Source organism: Pangasianodon hypophthalmus, chromosome 17 (assembly GCF_027358585.1).
Source record: "Pangasianodon hypophthalmus isolate fPanHyp1 chromosome 17, fPanHyp1.pri, whole genome shotgun sequence".
In the NCBI taxonomy this organism is placed as follows: domain Eukaryota; kingdom Metazoa; phylum Chordata; class Actinopteri; order Siluriformes; family Pangasiidae; genus Pangasianodon; species Pangasianodon hypophthalmus.
The window spans coordinates 5,151,663-5,169,318 of NC_069726.1; the positions used below are offsets into that span (position 1 = coordinate 5,151,663).

General features: G+C 40.3%; 1 protein-coding gene across 2 annotated transcripts; it reads left to right on the forward strand.

Annotated features, from left to right (window-relative positions):
• The first annotated feature begins 521 nt into the window (after positions 1–521).
• Positions 522–16,662, forward strand: sgsm1b (small G protein signaling modulator 1b). Of its 2 annotated transcripts, XM_026943877.3 has the most exons (25): positions 522–831; positions 954–997; positions 5,349–5,424; positions 6,118–6,280; positions 6,406–6,564; positions 6,651–6,718; positions 7,410–7,552; positions 7,656–7,787; positions 7,882–8,006; positions 8,108–8,175; positions 8,270–8,433; positions 8,530–8,656; positions 9,248–9,374; positions 9,481–9,545; positions 9,631–9,776; positions 9,910–10,038; positions 10,122–10,286; positions 10,627–10,698; positions 10,799–13,312; positions 13,444–13,568; positions 13,692–13,774; positions 13,899–14,008; positions 14,089–14,185; positions 14,313–14,480; positions 14,870–16,662. In XM_026943877.3, exons 1-25 carry the CDS (start codon positions 825–827, stop codon positions 14,956–14,958), a joined length of 5,166 nt encoding a protein of 1,721 aa, XP_026799678.3. In that variant the 5' UTR covers positions 522–824; the 3' UTR covers positions 14,959–16,662. The 2 variants fall into 2 exon arrangements, with proteins under 2 accessions (XP_026799678.3, XP_026799677.3); XM_026943876.3 differs by lacking the exon at positions 522–831 and having other exon boundaries at positions 932–997.
• Positions 16,663–17,656: the final 994 nt, after the last annotated feature.

The following is a 17,656-nucleotide window of genomic DNA, read 5'->3' on the forward strand; positions in this document are numbered from 1 at the left end:
ATGACATTGGTAAACAACAACAACAACAACAATAACAGTTGGTGTTCAGCCTTTGTTTTTGACACTGAAGCTTCGATTGACTTGGATTGAGGGAAAACACAAAGCTGTGCATATTCAGGACACATTTTGGATCAACCATTGCTTTATTTATTTATTTATTTATTTAGATGGGGTTGCTGTCCATGGTGTTGTAGTCCAGTCATGTGTTGGTGCTCAGGTATCATTACACCTGTAAGCTCCTTTAGTCATGTTTTGAGAAAAGAAAGAAAGGAAGGAAGAAAAAAGATGTGCTCGTAGAATCACACGTGACGCACGCGCTTCACGTCCCCATCAATCGACACGGCAGCTTGGTTCACGGAAAAAGAGGCGGGGCCAAAACCGTTCCCTGAGACACGGTTGGCTTTTGTGCATCCAATGAAACCGGAGTGCGTGTTTGTATGAGTGTGTGTGTGTGTGTTTGTGTGTGTGTGTGTGTGTGTGTGCGTGCGCGCGCGCGCGAGAGAGACTGCTCTGCAGACCCAGCCATCAACATGACCCAGTCGTAGATGTGTTCCCGGTGTGATCTTGCTGATATTACCGGGCTGCTAAGTGTGCGGAAAGGAGGATGCTGGTGCGGAGATTTTGTATGTAACGAATCCGGATTGCGTCGGTGCCACACCCCGGGCGCGCGCGGCACTGACTCACGCGCTCGCCGTGACCGTTTCACGGTGACCGACAGGATCCTGCGCACATTTCCGTACGTCCGTGATCTCAGGAAGAAGAAGAAGAAGGAGGAGGAGAAGAAGAAGGCTGCCATCAACAAGAACTGATCATATAGAGCAAAAATGGGAGGTAGGAAATGGCGCGCGCTGCCGGTGTGCATGTCTCCCGTGATGCGACAGCGTCATCAGTGAGGAAAAAGCCCGGTTTTTGGGTGGTGGTGTGTGTAAATATGGGTTTTGTTTACCTTGCAGAGGCGGAGACGCGTCAGCGGTTACTGCGCAGCGTGAAAAAGGAGGTGAGTGACTGAGCTTCTGAGCTACTGCAGCGCCACAGCCACATTTCTCCACCGCATCCTTTCTATCACATCCTTTCTTTTGCATCTTCTGTTCTGCATCCTTTATTTTAGCCTCCTTTATACGTCAGCAGTCTATCGGCCTGCTCTCCTGCTGCGTTGTGCCTCCATGTTTTGGCTGTTGTAAAAGCAGGATCCCATTTTATATATATATATATATATATATATATATATATATATATATATATATATAGTGTGTGTGTGCATCCAGATGTTTGGATGCATTATGAACCATGTGTCCAGTTTACAGTTTACATCCTGAATAATAAACCACCTCCTTTTATTCAATCCCTCAGTAAAATTACTCAATTACTGAAAAGTAGATGATCTATTTACAGTAGTGTGTTTTGCTCATTCAAATCAATGCATCAGCAGAATAAACAAGTTTCCTAATGACCCATATTACTTTCCCAGTAGGGCAGGGTAAACAAATAAATTAAATAGTGCTGGCAATTTACTGTGTTGTAAGAGGAATAAAGTGTTTTGGGATATGCTGTTACAGGAAAGTAAAACAGCCTGCAGTCATGCGTTGTGTGTGTGTGTGTGTGTGTGTGTGTATGTGTGTATCTAGATATTTGGTTGCATCACGATCCGTGTGTGCAGTTTACACATCCTGAATAATAAACCTCCTCCTTTTAATCAATCTCCAACTAAAATTATTCAGCCTACTAAAATTAAGCCGTCTATTTACTTTGTTTTTTTTCCTCATTAAAATGATTACACTAATAAGCATCAAAGGAATAAACTAATTTCTAAATGTCTCTTACTTTCACAGTATGGCAGGGTAAATAAATAGCAAATTGCTGTGTTATAAGAGAAATAAAGCATTTTTGTGACATGCCGTTACAGGAAAATAAACATATATTACATATCCTGAATAATAAACCACCTTTTTTTATTCAACCCACCCCCCAAAATTATTCAGTTAGCCTACTAAAAAGAATAAAAGAATAGCCTACTAAAATGATTGCAATATTAAGCGCCAAGAGAATAAACAATTTTTTTAACTTGCAGTTTTACTATACCAGTGGGGACGGGTTGATAGCAAAAAATTGTTAGTGTTGGCAAATTGCAGGGGAGTAAGAGGAGTAAAGCGCTCCAGAACGTGCTGTTACAGGAAAATAATGAACTTCAGGGTGCATTCATGTTGGGCCATGTCACACCACTGCCTCATTGATTATTTTCCTATATCAGCACTCCCTGTAGTCATTTATTCTTTACCTAAGTCATGTGTACGTATGTGTGTGTAATAGCCCTATAACTATAATTCTGTACAGGGTTCATCTGAATTTCTCTTGGCATGTAGATGTTATAGCTGGCAATTGGTTAATATGGAGATCCTGTTTATTTAAAAATACATTTAATGAGCATCTAAGACCTTGTGGAGTGAGCTACTGCAACAGCAGAGCTGCATTACTGTATTGCATCCTTTATATTTGCATCTTTTAGGCTATGCATAAGCTGCTTGTACCTCCTTATTTCGTTTGCTGTATTAGTTTTTAAAATGTGAATCCATCAACATAGTGTGTATTTAGCTATTTGGGACATCAAGAACCCTGTGAATATGTGCAGGTTTCACTAAAAATTTCTAGAAAAAAGTAACCAGTCTATTTATTTTGTTTCATTTGCTCATTAAAATCAATGCACTACTAAGCATCAACAGAATAAACAAGTTTCTTAATGTCCCCTATTACATCCTTAGAAATAAAGGTACCAAACTATACTCTTCCTTGTCGCTGGGGTGCTATCATCAAGGGGAGGGGACACATTTTGTACGATTAGTGTGTATCTTTTACCTGGAAATCTTTAAAAATAAAAGCTAATTAAAGGTATTTCGCATGGACTTTCCCAGGTAAATGTTACATACTAAAGAACATGCACTCTTGATGGTACCACACCGGTGACATGGAAAGGTAAATGTCTGAGAGTGTATTTCCCCAATAAGGGAAAATCATTATAATCATAATTATTCAGCCAATTTAGGATCAAAATTGTTGTACTGTACTATCATTAGGTTATAAAAAAAACAGGAACCATGCTTTTCACATTGCATATTATAAGCCTATATGCCTTCAAATGCATAAATGATTCAGTTAAAATTCTACTGGTGATCCATCACATTAATAGTCCTTGAAAGCTAAAACTTCTACTAATGCTAAGTAATTAGCAAATCTTAGCAAAGCTCCCCAGTATTGCTGTTGATTATGTTTGATTAATTGAGATAGCAAAAATGGCATCATGATTCAAATATGATTAATTGTGCAGCTGGAACAGGCTTATAAGGTGGAATCAGGGTGCAGTAGGAAATCAGATGGACCCTAAAAGACAGCCAGATCTTTTCTTTTATTATTTTCCACTAAATGTTCCTTAAAAATGACTTACTTAAAATAATTCTCTTTGCTTGGTGAGTGCTAGATTATTTGCTAAACTTGAATAAATATAAAGTGTTTCTTACATTGACCCTATAATAAACCTAAAATAACTAAAATAATGTAAATGTTGGAAGAGCACACACACACATATGTGTGTATATATATATATATATATATATATATATATATATATATATATATATATATATATATTTTTTTTTGCAATTTTAAATACCAAAGGCTGGGCCCTTGAGCAAGGACATTAACCCATACCCATCCAGAGGCTGACCATTCACTATGCTCTGAACATGTATTTCCTTTCATGTGTGCAAAAAAAAAGGTTGGCAGATATACAGAGAAAATGTCCTGTGTAGCAATATAATTGCAAATAGTGGTTGGTTCTGAACCACTATTTGCAATGCTAAGCTAAGCCTGTTGCAGTATTGGAGTATGGCTTCTCTAGAGCAGAGCTTTGTCAGTGCACTGTAACTGAATAGCACTTCATGTTCAAATATAGTTCAGCGGTGGTGGTGGCAGTGAAATATCATTCACAAGAAGAGGATAACTTAACGTGGGTGAGCCTCACACTGCAAATGGTGTGATGGCATGGCATTTTTACACCAATAAAACAAAAAGTAGAAGCATGTCACAGCATGTGCGGACCTGCCCGTGAGACTGTGGGGACAAGAGACAGGGATGGAAATGCATATTGAGAGACACTTTGCATGGTGAATTTTTAGGTTTATATTAATGTACTTGTAGCAAGTTACTGTTTCTAGTGGAACAACTTACTTAGATACTTGTATGGAAGATACTCCAAATAAATGGATTAAAAAAACGTGTGTAATAGGTGATATGTCGAAGTATTCTGTGAGGAGACATTATTTAGAATTTTTGGAAGGAGTTAGTGTTAGTGCTTTGTAACTGTCAGAGGTATAGCTGTACCTTTAAGTTTTCCGACACAGGGAGAGCCTTTAGGATGGAGGAGATTGCAGTTTGTCAGTAATGTGACCAACTGCAGAGAAAAAAGAGAGGCTGGTAAGGGAACAACTATTTATAGCTGTTATAAAGTAAGTAATAAAAGGAACTAACTCGCAGACATCCCACAACATTAAACATAACTATATATGGATAAAATGTACATGTCATTCTTTAATAAATAAAACTTATTGTTGTCATTGTTGGCAAATTGCTGCAGTATAAAAGGAATAAAGCATTTTGGGTGTACTGTTATAAGATAATAATAAATTTTGGGGTGGCTTCACATCAGGCCACCCCACTGTTGATTATTTTCCTATAACAGAATGCCATGTTGTGTTTTATTCCTTACTTAAGGCATGAATAGGATGTGTATTATTGCCCTACCATGATGTATAGGGTTCACATCCACATTTTTCTTGGCATGTGTTCATAGATGGGAAATGGTTAAGCTACTGTTTATTAAAGACCTTTTTGGTGGAGATTTAATGGAGCAGTCAAATGTGCCAGTCAAAATCACACTTGAAATCTAGTCATCATCATACCCATTCATCTCCTGATCACTTCCTGTTGCCTGAAATTGTAAGCTTTCCTCTGTGAAGTCTGGGAGGCTAAAAATGTTTTACGCACTACTGTAGAGGTTTGAGATTTCAACCCCAGCCTCTGCCAGGTCTTCATCACATATGATTCACAGCCAGCAGGGACCTCAGCTTGCTAAACTTGTAGTGGAAATGATGATGCACACGCACGCCTACCTGTCCACCTCGCAGTCTATATTTCAGATTCTTGCTTCTTTTTCACGCTTGCAAGTGGCAACGCGTAATTATGCCTCCCCAAGAAACCGTTCTCAGCTTCTTAACTCAGGAAGGAACAAATAAACAAGAAACCTTTGGTTTGTGAAATGTCTACTGTGAAATGATTTTCCTCCCCCTGTGGCCTTTTAGGTGAAGCAAATTATGGAGGAGGCTGTAACTCGGAAATTTGTACACGAGGAGAGCAGCCACATCATTTCTTTCTGTGGTAAGCTTGTCACCTCTTGACTTTTCATCACGCTGTGTTTGATAGAGCCTTGAATAAATGTAGGCACGCACTTTGTTAAAAATGGTATGTTGTAGAGGACATAATGTGAGTCATTACTGATGTATATTTTTGTACAGTAATAATCACAAAGCGTATTAATTTAAAATTTTTTTTTGCTGCTTATAAAGAATCAATAGTTGTAAAACCCCTCTATCTGACTGTGGTGGAAAGTTGCCACCATCAACGTAATAATGTAATGGGTGCTTTGTAGGTATAGTTAGTTGGTGGTGTAGAGGTGCCTGCACCAGTCTAATGGTGGTTAATGACTGTTGACATTCACTGCTCTGCCCGAAGGCTGAGATCATATCCATGCGTGTCAACAATCTGAAATGTCAAGCTGTACCATCTCCACCTACCAATCTGCTTATGACAAGAGAGTGATAGAGAGGGAGAAATATAGAGAAGAAGCAATCCATAGTGTGTTTTTCAGTACAGTCAGTAAGTAATTAATATAAAAATACCAACAGCAAGCCTTGCTGTTGGTATTGGACTTGAAAAACAACCACCGGGACATAGGGTGCCAAAAATTATAATAATAAAATAAAAGTTCAATATGCTGGCATTTCATATCTGTTGGTGTACTTATTGCACTGGCACACATAGCAGTTTTTACACCATAATATATTTTCTCAGCTGTTGTGGAAGCTTGCGTGTTGCACGGCCTGAAGAGGCGTGCTGCCGGCTTCCTGCGCACTAACAAGTTGGCAGCACTCTTCCTGAAGGTGGGGAAAATCTTTACACCAGCTGAAGATCTGTGCAAGAAGGTGCAGGAGCTGGAACAGCTCATCGAAAACAAGTGAGACCCGCAAATTATCCAAATGCTTCTAGGTTTGAGGAAAGGTAGTCTGCATGTTACCTTGACACTTGACTACCTAGTCACTCTATATTCTGGTTACTATACTATGGTATCCAATTCTACAGTTCTAGACAGAACCAATCTCAGACGAGTCAAGATGGTATCCGTAAGCAGTCACGGATTCCCAGCCTCTCCCCCCAAGCCATCAAACATCTGTGGATCCGTACAGCGCTGACGGAGAAAGTGCTTGACAAGATTGTTCTATACTTGGTGGAGAACAGCAGGTTGAGAATCTGTTCCACTCACAATCCATTACATATAAGGATTATTGTGCTGCATTGTTAAGATATTTGATTTTGTTTTGTTTCAGCAAATTCTATGAGAGAGAAGCTTTGTTGAGGGATCCTGTTGATGGACCAATCCTTGCGTCACTACTGGGTATCAAGCCGGTTATTATTTTCCAAGCTTATTATGGTCAACAAAGTGCATTTAGTTACATGGTAGGGTAGAGGAGTAAAACAATAGCCTTGGAATAGTCATTGCCAACTTTTGCCATCAGACCCTTGAGATACACTCTTAAAGTTTCTCAAGGAGATCATTAGAGGTTCTTAGTATTCTAATCAGGTTCTACTAGGAACCCTCACTGATCAGGAAACCTCTGCTATAAGAGTTTTAAGATTTATGCCAAAGAGAAACACCAAAGAAACTTTTAGGGTTCTATATTTAACCACTTTAAATCTTACCAAGTGTAGTGGAAGTGGTAGACTATTCTGGACTGCAGTGGATGTGGTAGGGTATTCTGGAGCTAACAGCCCTTTGGGGTAAAACCAACAGAAACCAATATATAATACATTGGTACAGAATATGTTGTTATACTGCAAAAAAACAGCATTCCCATTGGGTCTTTAGCAGTACTCTACATATCAAACATGCTATAGTGAGATGATTGTACACAAAAATATTTTCACCTTGTGATTTGAAGCCCTTTAATGCTACAACCTATAAATGAAAGCTGGCAGATGCGAGTTAGTATTCTAGACATGAGATCATGCTAATTATGAGCTTTAATTCATTTAACTGGGCAAATTATTTTTTAAACAATATCTCTGTCCCACCTGAACTCTTGTAGTTGGTCCCTGCGCTCTGGAGTACACTAAAGCAAAGACAGCTAACCACTTTTGGACAGATCCTTCGGCTGACGAGCTGGTGCAGAGACACCGTATTCATAGTGGCCACTGCCGCCAGGACTCGCCCACCAAGCGCCCTGCTCTTGTTAGTACTGCAGCTTTTCTGCTTCAACATGTGGATATAAATGTAGAATATGTTTACTACAGATAAATGCATCACTGCAATCCATGTGCATTTGTTTGAGTAGATCCAGAAAAGGCAGTCAAGTGGTAGTATGGATGACAGGCCCTCGCTGTGGGCTCGGGACTATGTGGAATCTCTCCATCAGAACTCAAGAGCCACACTGCTGTTTGGCAAGAACAATGTTCTAGTCCAGCCAGTATGTAACCTGTTAAAATTACTCCAGAATTATTATGACTGAACTGAGTGGCCCGAATGAACAATGTTACTATAGTTCTTGTCTATTCCTGTAGACAGATGACATGGAAGCGATCCCAGGATACCTATCTCTCCATCAGACTGCAGAGCTAATGACGTTGAAGTGGACACCAAACCAGCTGATGAATGGCAACATGGGAGAGTTTGATTATGAAAAAAGGTAGAAGTATCTTAATACTACTGAAATACAGAGAGGAAGATGTATGATAGCAATTTTGTTGTCTGGGTATGTTTGACAAGCACTTATTCATCATTTAACAGTGTGTATTGGGATTACGCAATGACCATTCGTCTAGAGGAAATTGTCTATTTGCATTGCCATCAACAAGGTAAAATCATCCATGGTAAATTAATGGCATCTTTCAGTGTTCATTGTGTATATGTCTGAACAAGCTACCGTCACAAACTGAATATTGTCTTCAGTGGACAGTGGCGGCACTGTGGTGTTGGTGAGCCAGGATGGGATCCAGAGGCCTCCATTCCGTTTTCCAAAAGGAGGCCATCTGCTGCAGTTCCTCACATGTCTTGAGACAGGACTCCTTCCACACGGCCAGCTTGATCCTCCTCTCTGGTCCCAGCGGGGAAAGGTGGGCATGGAAATCAACAAATCTGTCATAAATTAATAGCTAGCAAAGTACCATGATTGTTTCTGTAAAATGTATGCAACTTTTGTTATTTAACAGGGAAAGGTTTTCCCAAAATTACGGAAAAGAAGCCCGCACAGCTCCTGCGAGTCATTTTCTGACAAGGATGAAGATGAAGCAACAGATTATGTGTTTCGGATAATATATCCAGGCAGTCAGGAGTTTGGTAAATCAAATGGGATGTGGTTGTATGTTGTGTTGTGTGGTCTGGCATTGTGAAGTATTTGCTTTTCCTCCATCTTGTGTGTACCTTCCACCCTGTGTTGTGCACATCCTTCCTGTTCCTGTAGGTTACAATACTGCCCCAGCATCACATCCTCCCTAGCCTCCTCTCATACCTCTACATGTCCATTGTGCACCATCGACCTCATGGTTCGCTATGTTTTTGGAGAAAAAGAAAGAACATGTTCGGTCTGTCACTGTTTATTTCCTTAGTCATAATTTATACTCATACTTTAGAGCAGGGGTCTTCAGTATTGTCCCAAAAGAGCAGGTATGGCTGCAGGTATTCATTCTAGAAAAATAGATGTACTTAATTAATAAAGTCCAAGCTCAACTGATTAAACAAATTGGATAATGTGTGGCTCCTGAGTGCCTAGAATGAAAACCTGCAGTCAGTCCGGCCCTTTGTGGGTAAGACCCCTGCTTTAGAGCCATATTTGAACATAATGAACGATGGCAAACTGAGGATGATGGTAATGGTGGTGATGAAAATGCAACAAGTAACTACAGTTTGGATGCTCTTATAATGATGCAGTTGGCCCAGAGCTGATGGACCAGAGTATGACCATGTGGCAGCCTGCTCCAAGGAAGTCTTCTTGTTCCTCTTGCTCTCAGAATGGTTCTTCTGAGAGTGGACTTCCCAATGGATGCAATCATGACAGGCTAGTATGAAACAAGCAGTACACCAGTGCATACTTTACAAAACAAAGAGACACACAAATACAAATGCAAACATTTTTTATATGGTACTTCTTCATCTTTGTGCAGGGCTCCGCTGAAATTACTTTGTGAGACCATGAAGTACCAGATCATTTCTCGTGCCTTCTATGGCTGTATGTAACTTCTCCAAAATTGTCTTGAATAAGCCCTAGTACTTTTAGAAGGTGCATGAATTTATCATAACTTTCTGCCATTTAGGGTTGGCCTACTGCCGTCACCTGTCCACAGTCCGCACACATCTTTCTGCTCTGGTCAATCCCACTATCATTGAGCCTGACATTCCCTATGATGCCAAAGGAGGGCTCTCTGCAGAAGTGTGGAAGACATTTCTTCAAGATAGTTCTGTAAGGAGACTTACACAAACCTTTGACTTTTTTCCTACTTTTTTCCACAGAAAGTACATAATAATGCAGTGCTTGCAGCACACAATTATGCAGAATACTCCAATTAACCTCACATCTGCTTTCTTCCTTGTAGGCATATGAAGAGGCAGAACTCCTCCGGCTTGTGTACTATGGTGGTGTAGACCCCACCCTGCGTAAGGAGGTATGGCCTTTCTTGCTAGGCCACTACCACTTCACTATGACTCCTGATGAGAGAAAGGAGGTATGGTGGAAGACTCGCCTAACTGATAGAAATGAATAAATGCTTTGAGGTATCAAACAGCCTGAGTCTGGTTTGTTCCGCAGGTGGATGAGCAGGTTCGGGCCTGTTATGAGCAAACCATGAGTGAGTGGCTGGGATGTGAGGCCATAGTGAGGCAGCGTGAGAAGGAGCAACATGCTGCTGCCCTAGCCAAGTGTGCTTCTGGAGCAAGTGTGGATCTACGACAGGACTCCACTATTAGCACTGATGTAAGACATGGACAAGAAACCTCTGGCTAATGTTGATTAAGCTATATTGATTAAGATAAGGGCCACATGATGTCATAGTCCAGAATATTACAACTGCTAATTGTGGTTAATTCCCTCAGAGATGCTGGTGTCAGTGGTAGTAGGAAATGTCCTCAAACATCCAATGCAGGGTTCTAGGCCCACCTAATACATCAATTATTCTTAAACATAAATACTAACCATAAACTAGTGCTACATGGCAGATCTGGTTAAATATATGGCTAGAGGGAATAATGAGTAGTTGAATGAATGAATGAATGAATGAAATAGGCGTACATCACTGCAATTTTTTCCTGTCCAGTCATCCCAGAGCTGCAGTTCAGAGAAACAGAGCAATGCCTGTTCCCAGTGTGACTCCAACAGTAGCACTCAGGTGTGACCCAACAGACACACTTAAAGCTTCAAGATTTTTTTTTTTACATCAAAGTTCCATTAGAGTTTGTCTCACTGCTAGTTATCCTGACTTTCTGCAGGTGTTTGGGTCTGTCGATGAGGTTGACCCAATCGAATCTGAACCTAAACCGAAAGATGAGAAGCCCCAGCCCAAAATTCCAAATGGTACTCTTCCCAACTGCACTAGTTCTCCAGACTCTGGACATCCATCCTCTCGTAACTTCTCTGTCACATCTGGACTCTCAGATTGCTCCCCAAGCACAGAGGATGCTTCAACACAAGAGAATGGAACCAAAATCAAACTACCAGAGCCATCAGCAGTGGCCTCTGAGGTTACTGTAGACCTTCCAACCAACTCTAGCCTTGAAGACAAGCTCAAAGAAGAACCAGCAGAACAGAGCTCACAGGCTCTGGGCACAGGGAAGGGGGATCTCATCAAATCACCTACAGGAGCGCTCCCTCCAGAAGATGAGACAATCAAACTGCAGGAAGATGAGAAAGTAGAAAATTCAGGTGCCAAAGAAGTTAGCAGGACTGACACAGTCAAGTCCGTGGATCCTCAATGGGATTTAAATGAAAAATCTGAGTTGAATTTTTCTGAAACAGTAGAAAGCACAATTTCTGATCCTTCCGAAGAGAAGGCAAAACCTTCAGATAGCAATGCGAAAAGCAAGCAAATACTTCAATCATCAGAGACTACTGCTGAAGAGATCACTAAATCCGTAGAGGGGATTAGGAACTCACAAGTGGTGGTAGAAACTCAGATAAACATGGAGTTTAATGATGATAGGGACAAAACTGAGAAGAATATTGCTTTGGTAATGCAAGTAAACAAAGAAACACCTACCACGTGTGATCCTCCCAGAGCACTGACTAAAGAGGGTTCTGTGGAAGAAGCAAAAACCACAGATACAAGGCCACCTGCAAATGCTGAAGAACTCACAAAGTCACAGATGAGCAGTGTCCCTCACATGGAGCCTTTGGAAAAACAAACACAGCCTCCTCAGCCTCTTTCTGAATCAAAGATGACCAATGACCCTCACATGGATCCTTCAGAAAAAGAAACAAAGTCTCCTCAACCTCTTTCTGAAACAGAGATGACCTATGACCATCACTTGGATCCTTTGGATAAAGAAACAAAGTCTCCTCAACCTCTTTCAGAAGCAGAGATGACACATGACCCTTACTTGGATTCTTTGGAAAAAGAAGCAAAGTCTCCTCAACCTCATTCTGGCTCAGAGATCACCAATGGCTCTCACTTGGAGCTCTGGGAAGAAGAAACAAAGCCTCCTCAACCTCTTTCTGATTCAGAGATGACCAGTGCCCCTGACATGGAGCCTTTGGAAAAAGAAACAATGCTTCTTCAACCTCTTTCTGAAACAGAGATGACCAGTGCCCCTCACATGGAGCCTACGGAAAAAGAAATGAAGCCTCCTCAGCCTCTTCCTGAATCAGAGGTGACCAGTGCCCCTGACATGGAGCCTTCAGAAAAAGAAATGAAACCTCCTCAACCTCTTTCTGAATTAGACATGTCCAGTGCCCCTGATATGGAGGCTTTGGAAAAAGAAATGAAGCCTCCTCAACCTCTTTCTGAATTAGACATGTCCAGTGCCCCTGATATGGAGGCTTTGGAAAAAGAAACGAAGCTTCCTCAGCCTCTTTCTGAATCAGAGATGACCAGTGACTCCCACATGGAGCCTTTGGAAAAAGAAATAAAGCCTCCTCAACCACTTTCTGATTCAGAGATGACCAGTGCCCCTGATATGGAGCCTACGGAAAAAGAAATGAAGCCTTGTCAACCTCTTTCTGAAATGGAAATGACCAGTGCCCCTGATATGGAGCCTACGGAAAAAGAAATGAAGCCTTGTCAACCTCTTTCTGAAACAGAGATGACCAGTGACTCCCACATGGAGCCTTTGGAAAAAGAAACAAAGCTTCCTCAACCTCTTTCTGAAACAGAGATGACCAGTGCCCCTGACATGGAGCCTACAGAAAAAGAAATAAAGCCTCCTCAACCCCTTTCTGAATCAGAGACGACTAGCAACTCTCACATGGAGCCTTCTGAAAAAGAAACAAAGCCTCCTGAACCTCTCTCTGAGTTAGTAATGAACAATCCATCTAATGCTGACAAGCCAGATATGAAAATTATAATGAACTGGGCCTATGATTCCAACAGAACCAAGGCACTAATGAAACAAATGAATGAACCTCTGCTTGAAGGCTGTATTTCCATTATGTCTTTATCGAAACAATCTCCAGATACATCTGATGACTCGCCATCTGCCCTGGAAATGGAGGAAATCCCAGCTGCTTTGGTTTATATGCCTTCAGAGGATATCTTGGCCAATGTTCCTGTTACACTGGGTCCTCCTTTGGCTCTGACGATGCCACCAGAGAAGGCTGCAGTAGGTATGCCTGCTCTGGAGCTGTGCATGGAGGCAGGTCAGAACACCAGCCCAGATGCCACTGAATCAGCCCTGTCTGAGGAAGAGCCAGAGATGGAGAGTCTGTTCCCCAAACCAGACTCTCTAGCTGTTGGAGACCATAAAAATGATGTTGCATCTCCAGTGTCCTCTATTGGAACTACTTACTCTGTAAGTTAGTTGACATCATCTATCAACTTTAAAAACATTTTCATGTCCTTTGGTGTCTTTCTGCTGGAATGCTCATGTGCAAATGCCAGATGCATCTTATGTTTATTAATTGTTGCTGTTTTACTCTATAGCAAGAGCTGCTAGACTTGTACACCCTCAATATTCACCGTATTGACAAAGACGTCCAAAGATGCGATAGAAACTACTGGTACTTTACTACTGCCAACCTGGAGAAGCTACGCAACATCATGTGCAGGTAAATCTGACAGACCTTGCTTTTATTCATGTGAAATAATGTTATATGACTATATGAAGCATTCAACTTACTTGCAAATGTGCCTAAGTTTGTTTCCTTTCTGTTACATTTTTTTCCTCACAGCTATGTTTGGCAGCATCTAGATATCGGCTATGTACAGGGAATGTGTGACTTGCTTGCGCCTCTGCTTGTTATTCTTGATGATGGTAAGTTCACACCAAGCTGCCCTACTGCTTATAAATAACAAATGAATCATTGTCTAGCCATATTATCCAAGCCTTTGAGTTTATTTGACTCACAGTTTTGCTATCCCTCTCTTTTTTCCCTCAGAGGCCATGGCATTTAGCTGTTTTACAGAGCTCATGAAAAGAATGAATCAGAACTTTCCTCATGGCGGAGCAATGGACACCCACTTTGCCAACATGCGTTCCCTTATTCAGGTATGACTACATGAAGCAAATTTCTTCAGCACTGAGATTAATTATTTTTCTACAAGAGTGTTTGTTTTCTGAATGTTTAGATTCTTGACTCTGAGCTTTTTGAGCTGATGCAACAGAATGGAGACTACACCCACTTCTACTTCTGTTACCGATGGTTCCTCTTAGACTTTAAAAGAGGTAAGATCACTTGTAGAGATGCACAAGACTACAGGTGAAAGTCAAACAATTATGGCTTAATTATACCAGCACAAAATAATACCACTTTATATCACAAAATAAATAAATCTTATTTGTCTGTCTCAAGAAATGGTGTATGATGACGTGTTCTCCGTATGGGAGACCATCTGGGCGGCCCGTACTATCTCCTCTGGCCATTTTGTGCTGTTTATTGCCTTGGCACTGGTTGAGTTATACAGGGACATCATTTTGGAGAACAACATGGACTTCACTGACATCATCAAGTTCTTCAATGGTAAGATGCCTATAAAGGGCAATGTGGCCGTTTACACATTTGTACTGACAATATTCCCATGCTATCACGGTTGGTGTTGCCGCCTTACAGCTCCAGGGTCCCCAGTTTGATCCTGAGCTCGAGTTACTGTATGCATGGAGTTTCTGTGCATGTACCCTCCATATCTGCATGGGTTTCTTCTGGGTTCTGACATGCTGGTAGGTGGATTGGCAATGCTAAATTGCTCCTAGCTGTAAATGAGTGTGTGAATGTGTATCCATGGTGCCCTGCCATGTACTGGCACCCCACACTCACCGGATCCATTGCAACCCTGACCAGGATAAAGCAGTTACCGAAGATGAATGATGAAGGAATAACATGATTCTACACCCAATTATGTTTCATTTCAGAAATGGCTGAGCGGCATGATGTCCCACAGCTTCTGGTGATGGCCCGAGACTTGGTTCACAAGGTCCAGATCCTCATAGAGAACAAATGATAGCCTTTCACCATTTGTTCTCCACTGTCTAATCAAAAGACCACTTGAGTGATTTTTTTTTCTTTTTCAAATTATATATTTAGGTCCAGGTCAGGGGTTGGACAAATATCCTTTCTAATGTTATTTAATTTGCTTGAGAGCAATAAAACCCAATGACAAATTACACACTGGAAAAGAAATTTAAAAAATATCCACGGTAGATTACAGTCTTCTGCAGATAAATCTTAGTTACATGATTCTAAAAGACCCCAACTATAAAGAAATATAGTGCTTTCCAGCCTTGATCATGGAATACCCGAGCCCTGCAGTTGAGGGTTTTTCCTACTCCAATTTACCCATATTGCATCAGGAAGGTCCTTTTAATTATCTGATTAGTTGGATAAGGTGTGTTCAAGCAGGGTAAAAACACAATGTTCATGGCAGGGGCACCCCAGGAAGATAGCCGGGAACCACGGGTACCTTAAAAATGATGATTCTATGCTAGTGATCAGAAGGTTGAGCATCCAAATCTCATGGAGTTATTATTTGGCCCTTGAGCAAGGTTCTTAACCTTGGACTACTCCGCTATATGTCTGAATTGAAATATGCCTTTTTTGATTAAAACTTTTTGTCAGATGAATACATATTAATGGCGGGAGAAACCTAAATGATGGCATTACCAATAGAGATTCCTTGAAAAGCACAAGATATTTGTCTTTTTGTCTGTAATTAAGAAACACATCTATCAAGAGGGGTGCTCGCTGTTAACAGCACTTGCCAGATTTGTTGAGTATTGCTTATCTGTCATGACCACTCCATTTTTGCACGGAAAACCCTCAGTCTGTGTCGGCACACCCTTCTGTTTTCAGGTATTATCAAATTTGTATTACAGATGAGAACAAGTGATTTTTTTTTTGTAATTACCAGTTAAGCTTTCTAGGGTGACTTTGTCACTCAGTGACATGTTGAGCTGCTACACAATTATGTACCTCACCTGAACCAATCTTACTCTAATACAATCATAAATATACTATAATCTTGGAGATGTGTTTATTTTTGAGCAGTCTTTTTGCCTTAAGTTCCTTTCTTTAGGGACACATTCAGCGAATTTGTTTATGCTCAGTGAGTGAGTGCAGATTAAAAAAAAATCTAATTATTATGTCTGTACATCAATATGTTGATTCATTCACTACAGTAGTTGGCATATATAACATTTACATAGCGAGTGTGTGAATGTGTGTGTGTGTGTGAGAATATGTGTGTGTATGATCTGAACTACCAGCAACCAAACTTTTGTCTCATAATTTTAGCCAATGGATTCATTGTGGTTGTAGGGCTCAGCTAAGACCTTGTATTTCAGACCAGTTGTTTCAAGTGCCAGTGTTATTAACACTAACCTTCACCCACATGCCATTTCCATTAATATATGTGTATTGCCATTTCTGAAATGCTCTGTGTATATTAGAAATTATAAAATGATAAATTACAGTATAAAAATATTATATATGAAACTGAAATTATTTGTCAGTTGTAAAAAAAAAAGAAAAAAGTGCTGTATTCAAATCATGAAAGTGATAATTTATTTAAGAGAAGAGAAAAATACTATATGTTAAAAAATACTATATGCTTATATATTTTTATTGTAATCAGTGTGACTATATAGTATATTGTCAGAATGTTCTGGTGCTGTATTGTAAAATGGAATAAATGTGGACCGTCACGAAATCGCTGCTTCATTTATTAGTTATTTGCTTTTCACTGCACCTGTGAAGTCAATCGTAATATGAATGTGGGATTATTGACTTTAATTGTGTTGATAAAAAAGACTATTTATTAATACTCTCAGCCTGTGTCATACTAAGATGTGTATTAATGTTCACCCCCCTACAGCTTCCAAAGCACTTTGCTTGCACAGTGCTATTTTTTTTTTTTTTGGCTTTCCCAGAACATTACTAGCGCAGTTACAACAGCATTTAACATAATTCAACCATAATGATAATATTTCAAACAATAATGATAATGATCAAATTTCACTGTTACCATCGAAAAACAAAAGAGCTTTTTTTCTTGCCCATCATTTTCCAGTGAGGTTTTATGTCATATTAATGCGAAATCTAACACAGAAGAAGTGGAGATGTTTGTACAAATGCTGCCAAATTGCAATGCAGATGTACGACGCAGTTGCGCTGAGAGACTCCACTTGGCTAGTTAGCAATCTATGAGACGACGAGCACAATGGCGTTGGTGGTATTGGCATGAAAATTGATCTGGTTTCGGAAGCTGATCTGTTTGAGCAGATCAGGAGGTGAGATAACTGCACTGATTAAATGACTAAAGCGCTGCTGCATTGCTTTCTTTGGGTAGAGATGAAGCGAGGGCTAAATCCCACTCAAGGCATTGAGCAGGTAGTCGAACAATATTCTGAGTAATTTCAGAAACCATTAACTTAAGTGAAAGCAGAACATGTCAATGAACGAAGGAGAAATTACAAAAGTCAACAAAGAATTTCCTTACAAAATAAATCTTGGACTGTGTTGAAGATCACATGTTAAATTATAAAGATTAATACCATTAAGATCAATTCCATGGACATTGAAGTATATCTTAAAGCTATAAAGCAATGTTCAATTTCTTGTTAATTAAACGTTCCACATCAATCCAGAATATTTTTTGCAGGTATGCAATGGAAAAAAAGAGACAAAATGGTTTCCTTGTCACC